Source organism: Onychostruthus taczanowskii, unplaced genomic scaffold, assembly GCF_017590055.1.
Source record: "Onychostruthus taczanowskii isolate IOZ18803 unplaced genomic scaffold, ASM1759005v1 scaffold6, whole genome shotgun sequence".
Lineage (NCBI taxonomy): Eukaryota > Metazoa > Chordata > Aves > Passeriformes > Passeridae > Onychostruthus > Onychostruthus taczanowskii.
In genome coordinates this window covers 9171025-9193209 of record NW_024503679.1, presented here as the reverse complement: position 1 = coordinate 9193209, position 22185 = coordinate 9171025, and the positions used below count along the sequence as shown (strand labels likewise).

The 22185-nt window shown below is 37.8% G+C and overlaps 1 protein-coding gene across 1 annotated transcript; it reads left to right on the top strand.

Annotated features, from left to right (window-relative positions):
* Positions 1-1218: 1218 nt before the first annotated feature.
* BNC1 (basonuclin 1) lies at positions 1219-19945 on the top strand. Its single transcript, XM_041418789.1, has 5 exons — positions 1219-1363; positions 13403-13505; positions 13667-13902; positions 15111-17032; positions 19264-19945. Exons 1-5 carry the CDS (start codon positions 1355-1357, stop codon positions 19943-19945), a joined length of 2952 nt encoding a protein of 983 aa, XP_041274723.1. The 5' UTR covers positions 1219-1354.
* The last annotated feature ends 2240 nt before the right edge of the window (positions 19946-22185 follow it).

Genomic DNA, 22185 nt, shown 5'->3' with positions numbered 1-22185 from the left:
TGTAGGACCAGATTCTGGGATCACATTGGCCTTATCCTGGTCTGATTCCAATCACTGCCATGCATTTAATATTAACTTTACATCAGTATTTAGCAAAACGTAAATTCTTAAGCATTGTGCATTTATCTAGTGAATAGTAAACAGGATTAGCAGAAGACAACTAATAAACCAACAATAATAATATGTTAGCTGTCTTCTCCCTACAGCCATCTTATTTCCTACTGCTTTCCTATAGGATTACAGGTATTCATCTGGTCAGATGTTGTCCTGGTATGTTCCTACAGGGGTTCCCTCTGAGTTCACTGCAACTTGCTCATGTCTCTCTGGTCTACTACAGTGTATTCCTGAGTTAGCAGAGTGCAAAGAAATTATCTACAGGAGCTAAAAGGCGAGGAGAAGGGAAGTGTTTTGTCCTAGGGGTTTGTTTTGTTTTGTTTTCTTTTCTTTTCTTTTCTTTTTTTAAATAGGTGAGAAGGGACTATGACAAAAATCTTGCTCTAGCTCATGAATGCAACCCAACACCTGAATAAGTAAAACCAGATTTTGGCCCAATTACTAGAAAGTAATTCTTCTCCTGTCTTTATGACCTGTACTGCTGTTAATAGGAAGCTTCAACTTAATAAAAAGGAATAAAATTCAGCCCTAGCTCAAAAGTCAGTTGATAAGGGGAAATGTTTTAACTTTAAAAAAATACACACCCCACTCACAGACCTGCAAATGTTTAAAAAGAAAAAAATCAAACCTGCAGCAGCTGCAATTTGAAAAACAACACTGACACTAAAAATAAGTAATTTTACTCGTAAGTACTTCATAGCTTATTTGCAGATAGTTGTACACTCTGAGAAAAAGAAAAAAAAATTGTAATAGGCCCTAGGTCAGCTGCATTGATTTAATGCATTACTTAGGCTGCCAGAGCAGAGGTAGAATCTCCTCGCACTGCATTAGGAGCGCCTCAAGCCTCCGTGACTCCTTTTGATCAAATCTCTGTGAAAGATGAGTGTCATGCCCTCTCCAAGCCAGCTGTGAGGGGACTGCCCTGCGACTGGAGGAGCGCGCTGGAGCACAGCACTCCGGGGCAGCGAGGTGAGAGCTGGCTGCAGAGGTGAGAGGCAGACACAACTTCGTACTGTAGGTCTGGAGAACACCAAGGGGGAGGATCTTATTTCACTCCCCTGTGCACAGCCTGAGCATACATCAGACCTTGAGGTGCTCAGAGTCAGACAAGAGTAAAGAGGCGTGTGATGGTTCTGCCTTAGTACTTGTACAGGCAGGAGTGTTTCCAGTACTTCTTTGTACAACTCACTGAGGGAATGGGAAACTGTTTTATAGCTCTGGAAACATAAGCACAGTAAGAATGTCTGAGGTAAGGAAAGTTCTTTGCAGTTCTATATGAATGTATGTTTTTACTGTGCAACTTTTACTTATGGCTATGCACTGTGGAGATATAAAAAATGTTGCAATGGTGTTGTTTGGGGTAATGAACAATGGAGATGAGAGCTGTAGGGAGCTGTGCTTTCTATTTCTTAATTATGAAAAGATATTGTAAAAGTAGAAAACTAGTTTCTGTAAAAAAAATCTGTCTTTTCTTTCTGCTGTGCACTGTAAACAACTGTGTGACTTTCCTGTTCTACAGTAAGTAATGCAGAATTGCAGGCTGATTATAATAAGCAGAGCCATCACTTGTGTAATTGTTTTCCAATTGAAGTAGTAGCATGTAAATCATAAATACTTGACAATGTTTAATTGTACAAGTCCTCAATATACATTAATAGCAGTAAAATCTGTGATTTGTGACTCAGATGTGTTTTGAGTCAAGTGCTTTAACCAAATACATTACCATTATCATGACGTATAAATGCACTAGAGAGCAGACAACAATGTAATTTCACTACTAAGTTCTTTAGAAATTACCACTAAAGTGAAGTGTAATGTATGCCCTTTATGTACAGTTTATTTTTGAGTATTTAGCATCCAGAAAATAAGGCAAGCAATTCTTTTCTTAGGATCAGTCTGTTTGTATTTTAGTGGTGGGGGGGGCGGAGTGGGGGGGGAGGTGGGTGGGTTTAAGTGTGAGTGTGTGTGCATGGCGGGGGTCTGGGTTTTTAAATATATTGTGGCAATTAAGTGTCTTGTATTGTGATGCATTTAACTTATTTATATGGGGTTTTTTTCATCACATAGAAAAATAAACATGGATTAATTGTTAGCTCATACATAATGAGGTTTTGTTAGATGTGTTTAAGATGCAGCATTTTACTTGCTGGTTTATTAATTGGTCAAATACTTCCAGTTGTCTGTGTAACGAATTCTTGGTTTAAAAATGACGAGAGGGCAGATCACTAACCCAGGGGAGGACTACTGATATACACAGGCTGTGGTTTATCCTTCTGTGAAATCCTACGGATAAAAAGTGACACTTTTTCCCTCTTTCTTTTTCTTTTCTTTTTTTTTTTCTTTTTATTTTTGGATATTTTTTCAGTTTGAATAACCTGGGAGCCAGGCAACATACTGGTATTTTGGGGATGTGGGAGAGAGAAAATAAAATAGACTAGTTTTGTTTTAATTTAAAACAAACCATTGTTTGAAAGGCATTTAACAGTCAATTTTCACATCTGATCTGAAGTTGGATTTTATTGTGCTCATTTAGTTGAGGTTGTTGTTCAAGCAATTCCGTATAAATTTTTGTAATTCATGTAACTACTTGGCTTCTTGAACCTCAGGAGCTGATTGTTTGTCTTATCTTTTGGTGAGCTAACTCTGCGTTATGTTGCAAAACCTTGGGGCATGTTGTGTTTCTTCGTGTTCCTGCAGTCTGCAAGTGAAGTCAGCTTCATTAGTTTCATGATGGCACATCAGTACATGGCTGGTGTTGCCGCTTCCTTCAAGCTACTCCCGGAGCATGATCTGGGCTGCCTTGGTTTGGATAAGCTTGTAAGGATTTGTCAGCCAGATGTGACAAGATTGTCAAGAGGCAAGTAAAGAAGGAGATCTGATATTAATCAGTGCATAGCTTGGAGCCAAACTTTCTCAAATGCAGTGTAGTAACATGTTCTTCTCATTTACTGCTTCTCTTTGTGGCTGTAGAACTGCCACTGTCTGAGTTTGACGGTTAAAAGGGATGCCAGCTAATAGTCTTTAATTGTAAGGATACAATTCTAGGTGGGAAAAGATCGTATGCTTCTATTTTTAACATCCTTTTGGAAAATAAGTGTGGTTTGTTGTAAGATATGCAAGCGTTATTTTAGACAAGAGTCTCTGTTTCTGTCCTTTGGTTTTAAAACAGTGAAATTGTGGCTCAGCTCTCAGGCTAGAGGAGTGGGAGGTGGGGGAGTCTCGCTCCACTCCAGGTCATGGGGCAAAGTGGGTCCACCATTATTTTAACTGCTAACAACAGTGCGTGTTGGTTTGCTTTGTTCTAGTGATTAGAACAATATACACTGAAGAATACCTTTCTAATTGCTCCTTTTAAACAAAAGGGAAAAATACGGACTTTTGAAGAAAGTATCAATATTGAACTAGATTATTTACCATTATATGTATAGTGCTGATAGTGGTTTTTTTTAATAATCAGTGTAATTGTGCAATTCTGTTTGAATTAAGCGCTAGAATTTTGAGCTGTTTGCAGCTTAATCAGACTTTTAACAATAAGTGAACATGTAAAAAAATAATCTTATGGAAAATACATTTTTTTTATACTTAATGTATTATATAGATTTTTGCTTGATTGATTTCTTAAAAGTAGTTATTTGGTTTATTCTTTGAACCATCTGCAACCTATTCAGAACCCTAAGAATAATGGTATCTGCAAACATAGACAAACATTCAGGAGAGCTGAATCTTCACAGAAATAGGAGAAATTATTACAAGTATTGGGTCACTTCACGGGCTTTTACTTGAACTTCTGCCTCCTGAGGCTGAGGTGAGGTTTGGCCTTTTGATACCAAATGTCTTGACTTCAGCTTCCGTGTCTGTTCGTGATGCTGTTAAAAGATCTGTTCCTACATATTGAGCATGTCATTCCATTTCCAATCAAACAAGCCAGTGAATTATTTGGTTTGCAGTAATAAAGACTTCATTACAATGATGCTGAATACACCTCTGATAAAAATAGAAGTGTTCTTGTTTTGTTTTAGATTACAGCTTTTGTTCCAGATATGTGTTCTAAAAGCATTTTGGGATGACTTGGCATTTAGCAAACATTTTTCATGCAGATTTGAGCTAAAGTTTAGGTACAGATCTTGAATTCATTATTCCATAAAATATCCACCAAAAGTAAGGGAGAAAAACTGATTTTGCCCTCTGGGTCATCTCTTCTTCTTTCTGGCTTCAGTGGTGCAGTAACTCTCACAGTTCCTATGTGCTGGAAACCAGCAGGTTTTGTCCTAGCAGATGCTACAGTTGAAGTTTTACAGCAAGTGTCATTGCCTGTCTTCTTTTTAGTTTTTAGTTCTTATTATTTTGCTGCTGTCATTTAAAAAAATCCTAGAGATTGAGATTTCAGTATTCAGACTCAAAAAAATATTATTGAGGGAATGAGGAAAAGTGGCAGTTTTTAACCAACTTCAGTCATTTTAGTATAAAGAACAATATTTCATTCCACACTTTAAAACCATTAGAGAATTTAAACAAAGAGGAAAAAATTATAAAAAATAAAGATTCTATTTTTTTACTTCAAATTTCAAATATAAAAGACCATCAGTGAAAAATAGGTATTTTTTCATGTGCGAGTAAGTGATGTCTGAAAGCCAGGTGAAAATTTTCTCACCTGTGTTCAATAAAAAGGAATACTGAGTTTTAAGTTGTGAAATTACTGATGGAGCTACACTGTTGCGTAAAATATTGCATAACTGTAGCACCATAGATGATATCATGTGTATGTGTACAAATAGTGTTTGGGTTTAAAATTTATGAAATTGCATTAAATGGAATTGTGTAACACTAAATATTTCAGAGAGCTGTTATTTCACTTTTATTCTTTAATCTGTGTCCTCACTCCATAACAGGAAGAGTTTTTAAGCATATATATTTCATGGCTTTGAGACTTAAGCAGTGGTGCGAGGAGCTGAAAAATTTAGGATTGTCTTTAAAACATTAACTCATCTACATTGCACGCATGCACCATTTTATAAAATACATGAAGAGTTAAAGACATATTTTAAAGGCCTTGCAATTTATATATTCTCATATTCCTAATTTCTCTGATACTTTTGCATTTGTGTTAATAACACTTACTTCGTGCTAGCATAGGGCTTGGAGTTAAATATTTAATTCAACTGCAGTTCGTGGCTAGATCTGTAGCTTCAGCATTTAGTGTAGCATGCTTTGCATGTCAGTGTGGATAAGCAGTATGTGCACAACTTATTTGTTAGATTAAGTAGCATCTAGTGCTTTCTTGCACAAAATTTCACACCCTTTCTGTCCAGTGACTCACCTTTACCCCTAAAGACTGACCAGTTTTTCTCATCAATATGCAGCAATCTGTTACTCATTTTTGAAATGCACTAATAAGAACGATTTTTCCATTAAATTTATTAAAAAGGGACATTACTTTAATATCTCGTGATAGATACATTGCTTAATACCAGCAAAATGTTTCTGACCTATGCAGGCTAGGGCAGGTATGTTGTGGGAACTGTAGCATCGCAGTCTGTTTCAGAATCAAAAGTAAATAACAACTCTAAGATAACGATAAAGTGATGTTTTTCCTTCCTCAATTTCTATTTCTTGTTTTCATTTCCAAACCAAACCGTAAAAGAGGCTCTGCCTATGTCCCTGAGGTGGACCGAGCTGTCTGTCAGCACTTACCTGTTGTTAACAAGTGAGATTAATTGCAGCATGAGCCAGTCTATCTACGGCCACGCTGCTGAATGGCAAAATGAAGTTTTACTGTCCAGTGCTTTTTGTTTAGAGTAGCACTCGTGTGTGTGCTCACGCTCACATGCGCACACACACGCGCACACGAATTCTTCTCTCTTTATAATTATTTTGACAGTGCCATTAACAAGAGTTGCCCTAAGGGGCCCTGTAGGGTAAGTGACATGCATGAGGAGTGATTTTCATCCCACAAGTTATGCTGTGATTAAAGCTTGGCCTTGCAGCGTGGCTGCCTTTCTCAGAAGCAGCTCCTTGTGCTTCCTCGCCCGCTGCAGTGCCCGGGACTGCCCCGAGCTCCTCTCCCCGGCCACGAGAGCTGCACCAGGGCCCGAACCAGCTCTGGGTTGTGAGGCTGGGTCAGCTCAGTCTCTTGTCTCAGCTCCTCACTCCTAGGACTCTTCTCACATAGAAAAAATTTTTAATGAACTGGTGACATAGGGTCTGTCTTTTATGTCCACAAGAAAGGTTGATTTGACAGAGTGGTGCCATCCTGTGAAGGTATTACCTAATTTCACTTTTATCTTACTGAGCTTATTCACTCTCCTCACATTTTTGTCTGGTTTTGAGGACATTTTAGTCAATTATTGCAAAGACAGCTAAACATTCTCAAGTGCTCAGTTGCCCCCACAAGAGAGAGATTTGACCAAATTCTAGGCCAAAATTCATTTTGTTCAGCCCCACTGAGGGAGAGGGTAATGGAGTAATGCAATTTGCTGCAGGCTCTGTGTTGTAAATATCCTGATTATGTGTGTTCTTAGGCTGTGGATGTTTGAAAGGAGGTCAGGTTTTGGTATCTGACCCCAAATAAACAGTATGGATATATACATAAGGATCCAGATAATTAATGGGTTGTATTCCATCGTCTTATCTGGAAAATGTGTTCAGCTTGTGGCCTTTGTGTACTTCTAGAATAAAAATCATGACATAATTCTCCCACAGAACGGGGGTAAGTGGGAGTTGAGTGGTAGCTACACCAGCCAAAATTTTCAGTAGAATAGGCTAAGATCAACTTCTAAATCAATGGTTGGCCTGTGAAACAAAAGCTTTTTGTCTGGACTTTTCAAAGGTTCTTGCACCTCCTAAGCTTGGTAGGAATAAATGGTTGGTGTGAGTGAAAATCAGCCAGATTACCAAGGAGCCATTGTCAGGTTAGGAACTGAGCCATGAGTGTAACTTTGTGTTTAGTGGCACTGTAAAAAGCAAATTGTGGCCCACCTCCACCTTTCCCATCTGTGTCCTAATCAGTCTCTTAAGCAGGAGACAATTTTCCAAAATTATTTTACTAATAAGAAGTCATATGAATCATCTCAGGCCAGCATTTTTAATATGTCTGAATGGAGAAGGTTGGAGCTATTTGGTCAGCTGTTTACAACATCTGTCACGTCTGTGTACAACTTTTTTCTGCTTAATTAAAAGCTCAAAATACAGAAGATATCAGATATGTTTTCTGGATGCAAAAAGCTGCAAAGCTGGTTTGCTTTTTAGGAAAGTTATTTATTGTTACTTATGTTTATTAAATAACTATTAACAGCAGCTGTTACTTTGTAAGAAACAGTTTTTTGATATAAGACTGTAAAAGTAATATGTGCATTCAGTCCAATATAATTAGAAATCTTATAAGGACATTTTTCTTATTTTAATAATTTTGTATACTTATTTATTTTAAATATTTCTAAGCTTTAGTATAGAAATAATAGACCTTGCAGCAAGCAAGTGTAGTGGATTAGGTGGAAAGGTACTTGAATGGAAATCCCTTTGTTCCAGGCGCTCAGACTGTGGAAGGCAGGCAGTGTTTCTGTGCTGTGGTGGTGAGGAACTTCCCAGGACCTTAAACACATGACAGAAGGAGCCACCACAATCCTGAGCTGAGCACGTGCAAGTTGCAGCATGGGCCAAGTCTTTGTGCAGAGTAACTCCCAGCTGGGCCTTGCTGTCAGACCCGTGCACGTCAGTGTGCCGCAGTGCACTGTTCTTCCCTTTTCCCGTTCCCAGTGTGTCTTCCCAGCTCCACTTACAGGCAGCACAGGGCTTCCATATTCTGTCCATCCTCCAGGCATCTTGCTACCTCTTTGAAGTGAGCATGTCAGGAAGAAGAAAATGGCCCAGAGCCTTTCCTTGAAGATGCTGCAGGGGCCCTGCTAATGGTCTCCACAGGCAGATGGGATTCAGAGCCTTTCTAAGCTGGGAGTACATTGAAACTTTCAAGGAACAATTAGAGGTACAAGGTGCTTAATCTAACAGATTTAATATCAACGTGCATTTCATGCCTAATTGTTGGGCTATGTCTTCAGCAAGTACTTCCACCATCTAGAGCAGCCAGCACGTTTTTTGATTTTATGTGAAAGATGCTGGCATATATTTTAGTTCCAGTAAACTACAGAGAGCTCAGCAGTGTATTGAAAACGGAAGTGGGTCTTCAGGAAGAAGAGACACAAGGACTAAATATGCACTCTAGAGTGGACAGGGGGGATACAAATACATGTGGAATGGATAAAACCCCAGATATGAGTCTGATATGGGTAAGCTGGATTGTGATACAGTGAAAGTAAGGTGAACAAAATGTAAATTGAGAACTTGTTTTAAATCATGACAAAACTGACACAGTGTTATTTATCAACAGAATATATCCCAAGGGAAAGTGGCAAAAGTTGCCTGACGAACAATGGACAAAGCAAAGCTTTGCTCATTGTATCATATGGAAAAGGATGGCACTGAGAGAGATGCTTATGATAAGGGGTTTTTGATTTGTCTCTGCTTTCAGTGATTGTGCAAAGGATTCAAACACAAGAGAATCAAGTGTAACTCAGTGAGGAAAAAGGAACTTATTTAAACTCTGCAAACTTTCTCTGCACACTTTCTCTGCAAGAAACCTGGTGGATTATAATAAAAACAGGGCAGAAAAAAATATGGACCAGAAGGGCAACTTCACACTCATTTATAGTTACTGTTCTCTGTGAACGGTGCACACAGATTTGGATTTGGCCTTTGAGTTAGCTGTGGCTGTACGTTCAATTCAAGAGATGATAAAGATGACTATCCCTTTATTTACCTTGCAAATATTTTACAAGCAGCAAGCAAGAAAATACTTCCAAATAACCAGACATATGTCCCATGTTTAGTTTTATTTCTTCCCCCACTGTAAATCATGTCTTTCTCCACACATGTTGTTACTGTGAAGCCACTATGAGACTATTCTGCAAATATGGGATTTGTTCCACTTCTTTCCTATAGGATTAGTGCCCACCAGAGTGCATACCATGGTGGGTTACATATATTCAGTGGGATTACCACTGATGATGATGAGAGGGCCATAGGAGATACGGCTTGTTGCTAGAAACCTGAGAGAGAGGGCAATGAAAGCAGTAGCTGCTATAGCTCATCTAATGAAAGTTTCTCTCACGTATTTGTTTCCTTTAATTCCTATTTCTTCTTCAAACTTGCATTTTAAACTGATAGAAATTTCTAAGCCCGGCCTGCAAAATATATACCTGTAACCTGGCATCAATGACACCATTTTGTCGGTAATCCTCATAGCAGAGCAGGGAAGCGCTCAAGCTCTTCATGTGATGGCAGTAGCTTGAAAAAAAAGCAGCAGTTTTTAAAGTGGGGAGAAACTTTGTGCAAAAAGGCAAGGGTTTTTCTTAAATGCCAGAAAGTGCCAGAAGTGATGGTGCTAACCTGTGCATTTCTGTTGTTAAATAGCACCAGGGTAATGTGGGACTTGCTCTTCCATGTTCTGGTGTCTGCACTCGCAGCCCTGGCTGCGTGCAGAGACCCAGAGCAGCTTTCCAGCATGAGCACAGATCTCCAACTCAGCCCTGATAAGGTCTTCAATATTTCCTTGCTTCTTAATTTATTTCCCAAGCCAAAGTGCTGTCAAACCAGAACCCTCTTAACACTGAATGAGATTGGGATACACTTATCATGCCCTTCTTGTCTTGCTGCTTTTTTTTTTAAACCTGTTGTGTGTTGCGAGTAAGCATAGGTCCCAGGAGACTTCTTCAAACTTGCTTTGTGAAATGAAGCCTGATTATATACCCAGAATCAGCATGAGTATGTCCCATTAGCCTGGGCTTTTCCTTAGCTCTGAGGGCTGTGAGTGGGTTGCAAAGAAACATTCAGTAACTTTTGAAGCATAATCGAAGCCACATCAATATCTGGCAAAAAAAGGATGGGAGCAGGCGTGACTTTCAGGCAGCACATGTTAAGATGCAGTGATTAGTAGTCAGATGCTTTTCAGTTTAATGGTTAATGTCTGTCTTGTAATGAGGGATCATTTTTATTTAAAGTTCAGCATTCAGATTCCCACGGTCATGCTGGTAAAACCACAGAACATTTTGATCAGTCTTTTCAATTCTATTTTTTAAAAGAATTAAGGAAGTGGGTCTGATAATGGATTAGGAAAGATCCATTTGTGAAGGAGTGAGTAACTGGAAAGCAAGACCAATATCTTTGATGATGCCATAAGATTTAGTTTTTTAGACCATCTGCCTTCTGTTTCTAGAAAATGAAATTAAATAATGATTTGAATGAAAGGAATGTATTTTTAAAAATTTCCACTGTAATTTCCTTCTACATTTCCAATCCTTTAATTATGATTTTCAAGCTTTGCATCTATGCAATACAGAAAGTTATTTCTTTGTTCTGCAGAATGAAATTGTGTGTACATTCCACCTGTTGGGAAAATAAAGCTTATTAAATGACTTGATATAATTACAGTACCTTAGAATAGGCTATTAAGGACAGTAGGATTAACGGGCAAAAGACAAGGGTATTATTTTCATGAAGTATTGCTAAATTTCTTTTCAATAAAGTCTGATGTGCATTAATTTGGGAGATAATCAAGGTGCGTATTTTACAAATACCTTTTGAAGTTGAACAGTGACGATTTGAAATTGTTATTCACTGATTATTTCAGAAGTTAATTTTGCTTTGTTATATATTCTGTGGCTATGTATATTATTATAAATGTTGCTAGAAAAGCTTTAGGAGACACAGACTGTGACAAACACAAATGAAGGGAAGTGCAAAAAACCTGAAAAATCAGTTTTTTCTTCTTAGGAATTCTTTCAAGTCATTTTTTAAGTCAGCACAGATCCCCAATTTGAGGGTGCAACTTTGATATGCACAAGGATGCAAGCTAATTCCTTCTAGTTTCCAGAAGCGATAATGGGACTTGAGTGAGGTTCAGTTCAATATTTAGAATAGAGGGAGAACTCGACTCCGTTTGTAACAGCTGCTTTCATATACGTAAAACAAAATGTCCTCCTCTTACTTGTTCCTGTTTTGGCATGTGCAGTTTTCTACACATACACAGGAAAGCAAAATAAACACATGTACCATATAGGAGAATGCTCTTACAGAAAGTTATGAAATGCAAAATTTGATGTGGTGTATCTTTCTTGTCCAAGTACACAAATTAAATAAAAAAGTCGTTTTAAAGGTCAGTGATTTGTGGAACATGTCCAAAGGAAAAGGAATGAAAAAAAATTTTGAAATCTCAATTAACTTATCATCATGACAGCTTTTTTCATTGTGCAGATTTCTGTTATTTCTTGCAGAAAAAGGAAGTACTCTTTTGTAATTTTGTCTGAAGGGAATGTAAAAGATGCATTTATGGAATGCACTGCACCTTACTGAACCTAGCAGGGTTGCCTGTGGAAGGGCTGTAGTCCAGGCAAGTCACAGAATGTTATGTATGCAGAGAGGTAGAAGACTCAAACTGCATTATTGTTTGATATCTTGTGGTAGAAATGAATCCACAGTCAACTACACCTTTTCTTCCCCCAACCTTTCCATAAGAAATTTATAGCTTTTTATTGTTATATGGAAGTATTTTAGCATCTAAGTGAAAATATATCCTCCATTAAAATGAAGCAATACTACATAGGGTATTGATGTGTATTTTATGACTTTATGGGGAGCACAGAGCTTTTCTCAAGAACACAGGATTTTGCAACGGCTCCTTCAAAAGATTAAAGGCAAAGTGATTCAGAGATTTCAAGAGCCCTGTTGCCACTTGTTCTAATTCTTCAAATACAGGCAAACTTCACATCAAGTCACTGCAGTTTGGAGATGTGTATGTAAGGCAACTCCTGGACAAGCCAGATACTGAGATTTTAAAATCTCACTCCAAATCCATTACTGTGAAGCACCAGAGATCCAAATGTCATGAACATACTTGTTTATAGTAACCTTTTGTATGCAGTGTCCCCTTCTGCCCTGAGTCAGCCAGAGGCTGCAAGTCTAAAGAAATGTCCATTGCAAATCTCAGCGAAATTATCTTTCTGCCATGTACTTTTGAGTTTAAATGTTTCTTTCCTCGATTTTTCATAGCAAGTTTTTAGACAATCAGGCTTCCTTGTATGTTTTCTGAAGTGCCAGTGTGGGAATGCCACGTTTCCTTTTTTCTTCAAATCTTCTCTTCCTTTCCTATGGGTATTTGAGGAGTGGAAGTCCCCGTTTTGCATAAAACCTTAGGAGAGGGAACACTAATTTAAAAGCAGAAAAATGCCGACATTTTACAATTGCATGATCTAATTCTTTTTCTTTATTATTCCAGTGCAGATATTCTGCACATCAATTTCTTTGCTTTCCCTCCCTCAATAAATATTCTGTTTATGCAGAATATTCTCGGTGCCAGATCCAAGCAGTGCAGAATCCTGCAAAAGCTTTGCTCTGTAGCAAATCCCTCTGGAGCTTTAACTAGGACCTCCAAGTTGTCTGTTTGCCTTCTCCAGCAGATGGGCACATACAGAAGAAATCATATATTCCAGGAAGCAAGTTTGTATCACCCTGTTGATTAGGGACATCTGAATACTAATTTGATTTGCATTATAGATGACCTTGGTAAGAGTAAAGTGATGTACAAATTGAACTGTGCAGCTGTTGTTCTGTTTGCTCTATTTTGCTTTCAAAATGTGATTGTTTAGATTTAGATTGTTTTTGAAGAGTTGGAGTACTTTTTGGTGAACTTCGTTACTGAGGAGCATTAGTGAACTCCTGTGTCTTTGACAGAATACAATATTTCATATGAATTCTGGATGTGTAGGGCATGGCATTTGTGCAGAGCTGATGCACTGCTCATTACAACTTGCAATATTGCAGTATGGAGTGCCAAAAAGCAAAACTGCAAGAGAGGGGGTCTTTCATCTGTACAGCTTTGTTTTCAAACCTTCCTAAGAAAGTGATCATACATGAGGATCATAGCTTAGATGAATGCATAATTTATAACAATAATTTTTGTGAAGGTCCTTCAGCCTAAATAAATCCACAGATGTGTTGCTATCTATATTGTTAAATGTTCTGCTTCCATATTACTGTAGTGTTTCTGCTGGTGACTTGACTCTTCCAGGCAGAGGCAGCCTTGTATAACTCAGGCTTTGCCTGGGTTACTTACATTGATAGCTCTGTGTTGGTATGTTAATTCTGTCTTCATGTGGATTTTATGGGGGTACTGTAGATGTATAATCTGCACACTCTGAATGGTGCTCATATATTACCTATCATGCTTTCCATTGATCTCCAGGCTATCCGGTGCACTCTGGTGAACTGTAGTTGTCAGTGTTTCAAACCTGGGAAAATAAATCAGCGACAATGTGACCAATGCCGCCATGGATGGGTAGCACATGGTAATATTTGTTTTTACAATCTATAGAAAACCATTTAGGACCCTCATAACTATTACATACTTTTTGTGTCACTCCTCAATCCCCACCCCAATATTAGTTGCATTTCATTTTCTCTTTCTCGGGATTCAAGTTTCTTTACCTTTTGTGATTTTTATTTTCAGCTCTGAGCAAACTAAGGATTCCAAACCTCTACCCATCAAGCCAAGTTGAAATAGTTCAATCCAATGTTGTCTTTGATATCAGTAGCCTCATGCTGTATGGAACCCAAGCCATTCCTGTGCGCCTTAAAATTCTGCTCGATCGGCTTTTCAGTGTTCTGAAGCAGGAAGAGGTGATACAGATTCTCCATGCTCTGGATTGGACACTGCAGGATTATATACGTGGATATGTGCTACAGGTATTTAGGGGGCTTTTAAAATAGAAATATGACAGTTAAGTAGTTTTCTGTCTTAATCTTCTCAGTGTTTCAGAATGTGTTAACAGTGTGAAAGGCAGTAATAGACCTGTACAAGCTTAAGGCCAGAAAACAAAGGGTGGAATTCTGGTGATTGGTTTCTTTTTTAGTTGGACTTAATTGAAATCTTTCTACTTGCTCAAATCTAACAACAAATGTAAGCAAAAATAAAAATCTAAAGTTACTGGTAATGTATCAAAGTAAAGGCTTTAGAACTTGTTCCAGTATTATTTAAACAGTGAGTTTGCTTTTATACAGCAGAATAATACATCAAGAAATAAACTTACCATTATTTAAAACACCAGGGACAATATTAATCTCTGGTAGTGCTATCGACCCTACTGGAGCTGCAAGCCAGAGTGTATTTGGCCCTATGTGCTTACATTGATGTTAGTCCTTGCTGCTGTGGAAGTTACCTTTTATGTAAAGTAACATTATGATCTTACATTATGACATTAATCAATATTTAATGGTCTTGATAATCTTGCTTTTTAGTGTTAGGATTAAAAATATGGAATCAATTACCTTGAACCTCTATCACATGAAAAATTTATAATGTTACGTTCTTCATCATCTTAGAAACTCTTACATGCACTGTGAAAAATCTCAGTAGGCCATCAAATACATGTTCTGTGATAAAATATTTATTGTAGTTATTGGGAAAAGTTAGGCATAGCTAGAGTTTGAAAGAACTCCAACACTAGTGTAATTACAGCTGTGCTCTGTGAAAACTGGCAATAGATCAATATAGGTTCATTTGTTCTCTGATCTTAGTTGCTTGGAAGATTATTAAAGTTGCAATGAAAGAATACTTGACTTAAATGAGGAACTAAATCTTGGTCTGATTGCTCCATCTCTCCTGTCTGTGCTTACAGGATACTATCTGTTGTTCAAATAACGTGTCTTAATTTTTGAGGAAAAAAAAATTACTGGAAAGTATTACTGTCAGTTCAGGAAGAAACAATATCACCAATGTGATAAAATTTGGAAGAAATTATCACAGAATTCACATTAATCTCATTAAATGGAATGTTTTTAATTTTTTGCTAGAGAATAAATTTTAGTCCCTGAAAAAAATGAGAGATTTGAGGGGAAATGTTTTTTGCTTGCCCTAACTAATGTCTAACTCATTTAAATATTTTTTGCTTTAGGATGCTTCAGGAAAGGTGCTGGATCACTGGAGCATAATGACCACTGAAGAAGAACTGGCTACTTTGCAGCAGTTCCTTCGCTTTGGAGAAACTAAGTCCATTGTAGAGTTAATGGCAATTCAAGAGAAAGAAGGGCAGTCAATCATAATACCACCACCAACTGCCAATTTGGATATTAGGGCATTCATTGAGAGCTGCAACCCACACAGTCCTAATTTTTCTGCTTCCTTGGACAAAATGAGTCCCACCAACATTCATCCCTTTGAGAATATTGTAAATAACATGGCTTTCATGCTGCCGTTTCAGTTTTTCAGTCCAGTGCCTCCACCTTTGATAGGTTCACCACCAGAAAGACATTTGATTGAGCAAGGTCAAGACCATAGCAACGAAACCAAACAAGATCTTCAAATACCATTTTCTGAAAGCAGTTTCTTAACTTCTAGTTCTGCACCATTTCAAGTTGAAAATGAGAGGAGCATAAATGGTCCAGATATCACTAAAACAGAAGATGATGCCCTTTTAAGTGATTCCAGTTCACATAATACAGCAGCCAAGCTTGAAATGACAGCACTATCTCCAGAAAACAAAATGAAATCTGTTGAAAAAAATACTGGGCCAAGGAAAGGGCGTGTCTTCTGCACTGCATGCGAAAAAACATTTTATGATAAAGGTACTTTGAAAATACATTACAATGCTGTTCATCTGAAGATAAAGCACAAATGCACCATTGAGGGCTGCAATATGGTGTTTAGCTCTTTGCGTAGTCGAAATCGTCATAGTGCAAATCCTAACCCCAGACTCCATATGCCAATGAACAGAAATAACAGGGACAAAGATCTAAGAAATGGTTTGACCATTGCTGGACCTGGAGACAGTAAAAGGACAGAATTCACAATTTTAACTCCGGATAGCAGAACTATTTCCAGCTATGCCAGCTCTTGTACAGATTCAAAAGGCCAGGCTGGATTTTCCAGTATTGGACATAACGGTGTTCTCTTTCCAAACCTGAAGACAGTACAGCCCGTTCTTCCTTTTTACCGTAGTCCAGTCACACCAGCTGAGCTTGCCAATACTCCAGGTACTCTTCCTTCTCTGCCTCTTGTTTCCTCCTCAATACCAGAGCAGCTTGTTTCCAATGAATTGCCATTTGACGTGCTCCCCAAGAAGAAGTCTCGGAAGTCCAGTATGCCCATTAAGATAGAGAAAGAAGCTGTTGAGACACCCAATGAAAGTAGCGATGTTGCCAGTTCTGAAGATGATTCACGCCTGCAGGGGGTAAGCGATGGAGAGCTTGAGACCTGTGAGCATAAGATAGAGAAGCGGGTGACCGACAGGGTGGAAAAGCACCCCCATTCAGGTAATTCATGGAAATCTCTCTCTGGGGTAGAGGGCCCAAAGTATTTTGAATCTGTCTTTGCACCAAATAACAAATACATCGAGGATATCTCTGAGAATGAATTGCAACACTGTGAGAAAGAGGTTAAACCAGAAGAAAACCAACCATTAAAAATAGTTTCCCATGAGATTATATATGAAGATCCAAAACACCACCACAATGATGTTATAAAACCAATGACTGAACCCCCCATGTATATTAAAGAGCAGTCAAAGCACAGGATTCCTAAAAATGACTGCCCTGAATTGCAACACCACTTGCTGACCGGGGGCTTTTTCAGCACTTTGTCAAACAGGGGTGCTGCCATTCCTTGTTTTGAAGACTCTAAAGATATGGATCATGTCAGTCAACATGCACTAGGGATTCAGAAGGAAGAAAGCCGCTTTCATTGTGACATCTGTAAGAAGACTTTTAAAAACCCTTACAGTGTAAAAATGCATTTCAAAAATGTACATCTCAAAGAAATGCATATTTGCACAGTTGAGGGCTGTAATGCTGCTTTCCCTTCTCGTAGAAGTCGAGACAGGTAAGAAAATTATAAACAAAATTGTATTTATTTTACCATCACAATGGAGCCTAATTTGAAATTAAAATGAGTGTTTGAGGAATGGAGCCTACAAATATTTTCTGTGTATCCTCGTATAACAGGTATGATAACTTATCAGAATGTTCTTGAAATGAAAATCCATTGAAAGAAACATTTCCTTTCCACAAGACTACAAGGTATTAAATAAAGCCATGAAAATTTCATAACTGATAAAGACTGCAGTAGTTGAAAGAATACTTTAGTACATAAAGGGAAAGCCATAAGGGAATGAATTCAGCAATTTTCCAGTAGCTGCATGTGTGGACTTACATGTTTAATATGTACTTTAATATATATTTTAATGTATACAGTGTTTTTAAAGAAAAAGCAGTGAGGTCAATTTAGGAAATCTTCGCTCGTCCTTTCTTTACTCAAGGATTTGGAACAGACTGGTGAGAAAAATACCATGAGAAAAGCAAGATTACTCTTTGTCAGCCCAAAAGTAACCTTATGCAGTGGTAGTCAAACTAACACTATCTGGTGTTTATCCACAATCTCACATTCTGTGAGATTAAATACTAATTTCTAAACTAAAACATGAGCTTGATGCAGTTTAATGTTCATTTCAGTACTGTATTGCTGTAATTCATTTTATTTCAGCCTATTATAAACTGAGCAACAAGTGCTGAAGCTTTGTTGTTGACCATCAGTAATGTGTCTGAAGCGGTCAGCAATAGGTAACAAACCTGTTCAAGTGCAACCAAGTGTTACAAGTTTTCCAAGTGTGTAGCGGTGTCCGAGCAGCTTTTGGCTGCAGGAAACATGCCTGGATAGTAGTTCAGAGTGACACAAGGTTTAGATTGTCTGTAATCTGCTAGGAGTGCTGGAGCCAGCTGATGCAATCCAGAGAGAGGATGAGCCGGTCTCTGAGGACTGGCCGCTGCATCTGAGATGCACAGATTCATCTGCTGCTGGCAGGGCTTCATACCCTGCTGCCTGCATCTTTCCAGATGTGAATTCCTCTCCACTGTAATTGCGATATGGGCCACAGGAAAGAAGGCCAGCAGTAAGATTTGCATTCACATGCCACAAATTCCTTCCCACACCAATATGTTGAGATAAGTTTTCACATAGGTGCTTTTGGAAAATGGGTTAAAAAAAAAAAGACAAGCGAGCTCAGAAGTCATTTCAAGAGCTTTGTACAAAACAATAGTTATTTGTAACAACTTTGCAGAAGTTTCTAGACTTTAACATAGAGTAGCGTGCCTGCAAGATTCACATGCCACAAATTCCTTCCCACACCAATATGTTGAGATAAGTTTTCACATAGGTGCTTTAGGAAAATGGGTTTAAAAAAAAAGACAAGCGAGCTCAGAAGTCATTTCAAGAGCTTTGTACAAAACAATAGTTATTTGTAACAACTTTGCAGAAGTTTCTAGACTAACATAGAGTAGCATGCCTGCAAATGCTAAATATTTCTGTGCCTTTTTGAACAATTCATGGTTGTTTAAACCATGATGGCAAGGAGAAAGACAAATTTTTTGCCAGTATTGCAGTAAGCTCAGCCTTCTAGACAGAGCCTGTAAGTTCCCAGTGAGCTGATTAATATTCAATGAGGAACAGTGATTCTGTATGTTTTGGTGGTTTTAAACTGAACCCAGAGGTGCCCATTTGAAAAGTGGAAGTTGCATATATTTCAGTTTTCCTTTTTCAAGGAAACTCCTGTCAAGAAAAGGCTTTGTACTGCTGTGTACAGCTCCATCCTGGACATGGCTAGAGTACATAGGATCATCAACATTTTTTGCAAACTCAAGTGTCAATCCTTTCCTGCTTTGTCCATTGGGAAAGAATCTTGTTTCTTACCCACCTCAGTCCATTTTCTGATCTCAGTTCAGTTTACAGGTTTTTAGTCTGCCTCCACCTCTTTTAGGCTTAGCACTAGATCTAGCAGAGCAGACAGCTACCCCCAATGCCAGTGAGAATCTGAAACCTTGATTGCTGTAGAGTTATTGCATAGAATCTGATACATGTCAGTACAAGCAAGTTCAGAAACCCAGTCACATGTGTAAATTGTCCATGTGCACTCTGTGTGGTAGCTGGTCAAATCTGAAGTATACAATTCATGCATGCTACTAAATATTGATTTTCCATTTTTTTGTTTATAGTCATTATGAAACAGCTGCTAAGTGAGGTGAAACACTTTCTTGCTAAGCTTGTCTTTGTTCTTCTAGACATAGTTCAAACCTAAATCTTCATCATAAACTTCTGACTAAAGATACACTGGAATTCAACAACCATTTCAATGCAACATACCTCTTGAAAGACATGGCTAAGGAGTTTTGCCAAGACGTCTCTTTAAAACAACACGTTGGACGTACTTCTGTAATCTTCAAAGGAATGAACAGAACAGGCAGCTACATCTTTCCAATGAGCAAAATTGCAGAACCCTGTTCTGAGAGTTATGGATATGATCCATTAAATGATGGAGCTGTTCTGGATCTAAGCACTACTTCCAGTGTTAAATCTGAGAGCAGTGCTCATTCTTCTTGGGATTCTGATGGAGGAAGTGAGATATGCACCATGCCCTTGGATGATAGTGATGAAAGCTGTGAAGGACCCAGCCTAATGCCCAGTGATGAACTCTACCAAGACTGTTCTCTAACTGAGAAAGCTAATCAAAACTTTATAAACTTACCTTCCAGTTTGCCAATAACTTGTCATATATGTCAAAAAACATACAGTAATAAAGGAACTTTCAGGGCTCATTACAAAACTGTGCATCTACGCCAGCTCCACAAATGCAAAATCCCAGGTTGCAACACAATGTTTTCATCTGTTCGCAGTCGGAACAGGCACAGTCAAAACCCCAATCTGCACAAAAGTCTGGCTGGGTCACCAACTAGCTTACAGTAAGATCAGACTGATCTTAATTTATTTCTGCTAAGAATTAATCATTTCAATTAAGGAATGTGTTAACATTAGTTTTATTTAAGCTCATTTGACTTCTAGCTCAGTCAAATTCTTTTCTCCTGTGTGTGCTCTCCAGCAGTTTCAGTTAGCAAAGCTTGGTGCTGTAGTTTTTGTGCAATTGTTTGATGTTGAACAGCTAAAACTTCTGTAAGGAAAAGAAGACATCTTAAAAATGGGAGAAATAGGGAGACATTAATTAAAGTGTTTCTGATACCTGTGAAGTATTACTTGCCACAATTGGAGCTTCAAATGAGAACCATCATTGCTTGTGTTTACATGTTAAATGGGTTGTTGTGTTGTGTAAGAAATGAGTAATGATTGGGGTGAGTTTCCTCTAGTTGGGTTGAGAATTTTGAGGCTACGATTTCATTCCTGAGATCTTAGTCTGAAGCTGCCTTGCAGTGTTAGTGGAACAGATTATATGTACTTAACTGTAGCCCAAAATCCAAAGGAGAAAATACAAATTTGGGAAAACTGCATAAAGTCCAAATCTTCTGAGAAACCTGTAGTCCTTACTCTTTAAGTTTGCATTTCACTTCAGTAAAGATTACAGTATTTTGGATTTCTTAGAATTTAATACCATTTGCTTTGCAGGAAAAGGGGCTACTTAACTTGTTGGCAGAATAGCCTGAATAAATCTGAGACATTCTGATAAATTGTAGTGGTAGAAAGAATTAATAGGTTAAGCTAAAATTTCTAAACTATAGCAAATGCATCCATAAAATAAGGGGGAAAGTAAGCCCTTTAATTTAAAATGCACTTTTTGAGTTCTACTTTCAGAAAGAGAAGTTTTATTAAAAATAGGAGGAAAAAAGAACGGAAAAAGTCCCCAACCAAATATCCAAACTGCTTAGGAGTTTGAGGGTGCAATTCTAAGCCTCTGAGAGAAAGTGATAAAATGGATGCAGTAGATAGATGCATCTTTTATGGTGCAGCAGTTATTTTCTCTTACCAGTGGGGGATAACATCTGTTGATCTTTGTAACAATAGAAGAATGCTTATTCCAAGTCACACCTCTTTTTTTTTTAGTAAGAACTTTGTTCAATATCTGTTAAAATGTTTCATATCGTTGACATTGCCCCTGTAATTAACAGTATTCTGCATTACGTTCTATGCACTTAAGAAGACTGGCCTTGCATTGTATTTAAAAACACTTTAATATTTAATTTGTAATCACATCATACAAATGCTGTGTGTGTACTTGTGGTGTGTCCTTTTTCAATCATTTGCAAAGAGGAAAAGAAATAAGAAAGCAAGTTTTACAGTACCTTTTTTACTTTATTTCACCAGTGGAAATCTGTTGATCAGTTCTAGTATGCAAGCATGACATTGACAGCACAATCTGTACATATTATACCAAAGTGCTTACAGTATTTGTGGTTTCTAGAACTAGCCTAGTTTTCCAGTATAACTGGATCTTAGTCTTTATTCATTTTTGTGACTGAGTAAAAATAGACTGAAATTCAGGATTTCATATGTATGTAGAAAGAATAGTACAATGCTATTGCCATATGTCTTGATGTTTAACTTATTCTAAAAAATACTATGGTATTGTAACCATTTCATATTGTATAAAAGAAACAAATGTGGACTGATTATTTCACCAATTCTTTTGAAAACTGGTTTGTGTGTGAGTATGGGTTATGCAAGGAAAAAACATGGCACAGTTGTAAATGTTTGTGCTCACTAGAAATGGTTTCCATGCGTTGTGTAAAGTAATCTTCTATTTTTTTAATTTACTGTAGGTTTATGTGATATTTAAAATAATCCATTTGTGCTTGAAGCCGTCAGGAAAAAATATTAACCTGCGGAAAGTTGTGCCATTGCTTTGAGATTTTGTGTTCTGGGGGGAGCCGGTGTTTTGGCTTTTGGGGGACTAGAGTGGTGTTTGTTTTGTTGAGGTTTTTCATTGTTGTTTTCTTTGGATTTTTAGTAGAAACTCCTATCAGTGGGGGTCATAGTTTGAAAGCTAAGGGCACAATCACAGGAGACAAAATTCCTCCCAGCCTTTTGATAGTACAAATCAATTATTTGTTATCCAGCTATTTCAAGCTCTTTTGTTTTTATACATATATATATACATATATATATAAACCTCTTTGTTTAATCATTAACTGGTTTTTTGAAACAAAATGTGATGTAAACAAATGTAATGCCCATTTATTTAGTTTTCACTGTGTCAA

What these genes read in the sequence shown, in the direction of transcription:
- BNC1 (XM_041418789.1), top strand. An exon ending in TACGTGGATATGTGCTACAG is followed by an intron (nt 13,903 to 15,110) that starts GTATTTAGGGGG and finishes TTTTTGCTTTAG; the next exon opens with GATGCTTCAGGAAAGGTGCT. An exon ending in TCTCGTAGAAGTCGAGACAG is followed by an intron (nt 17,033 to 19,263) that starts GTAAGAAAATTA and finishes TTGTTCTTCTAG; the next exon opens with ACATAGTTCAAACCTAAATC.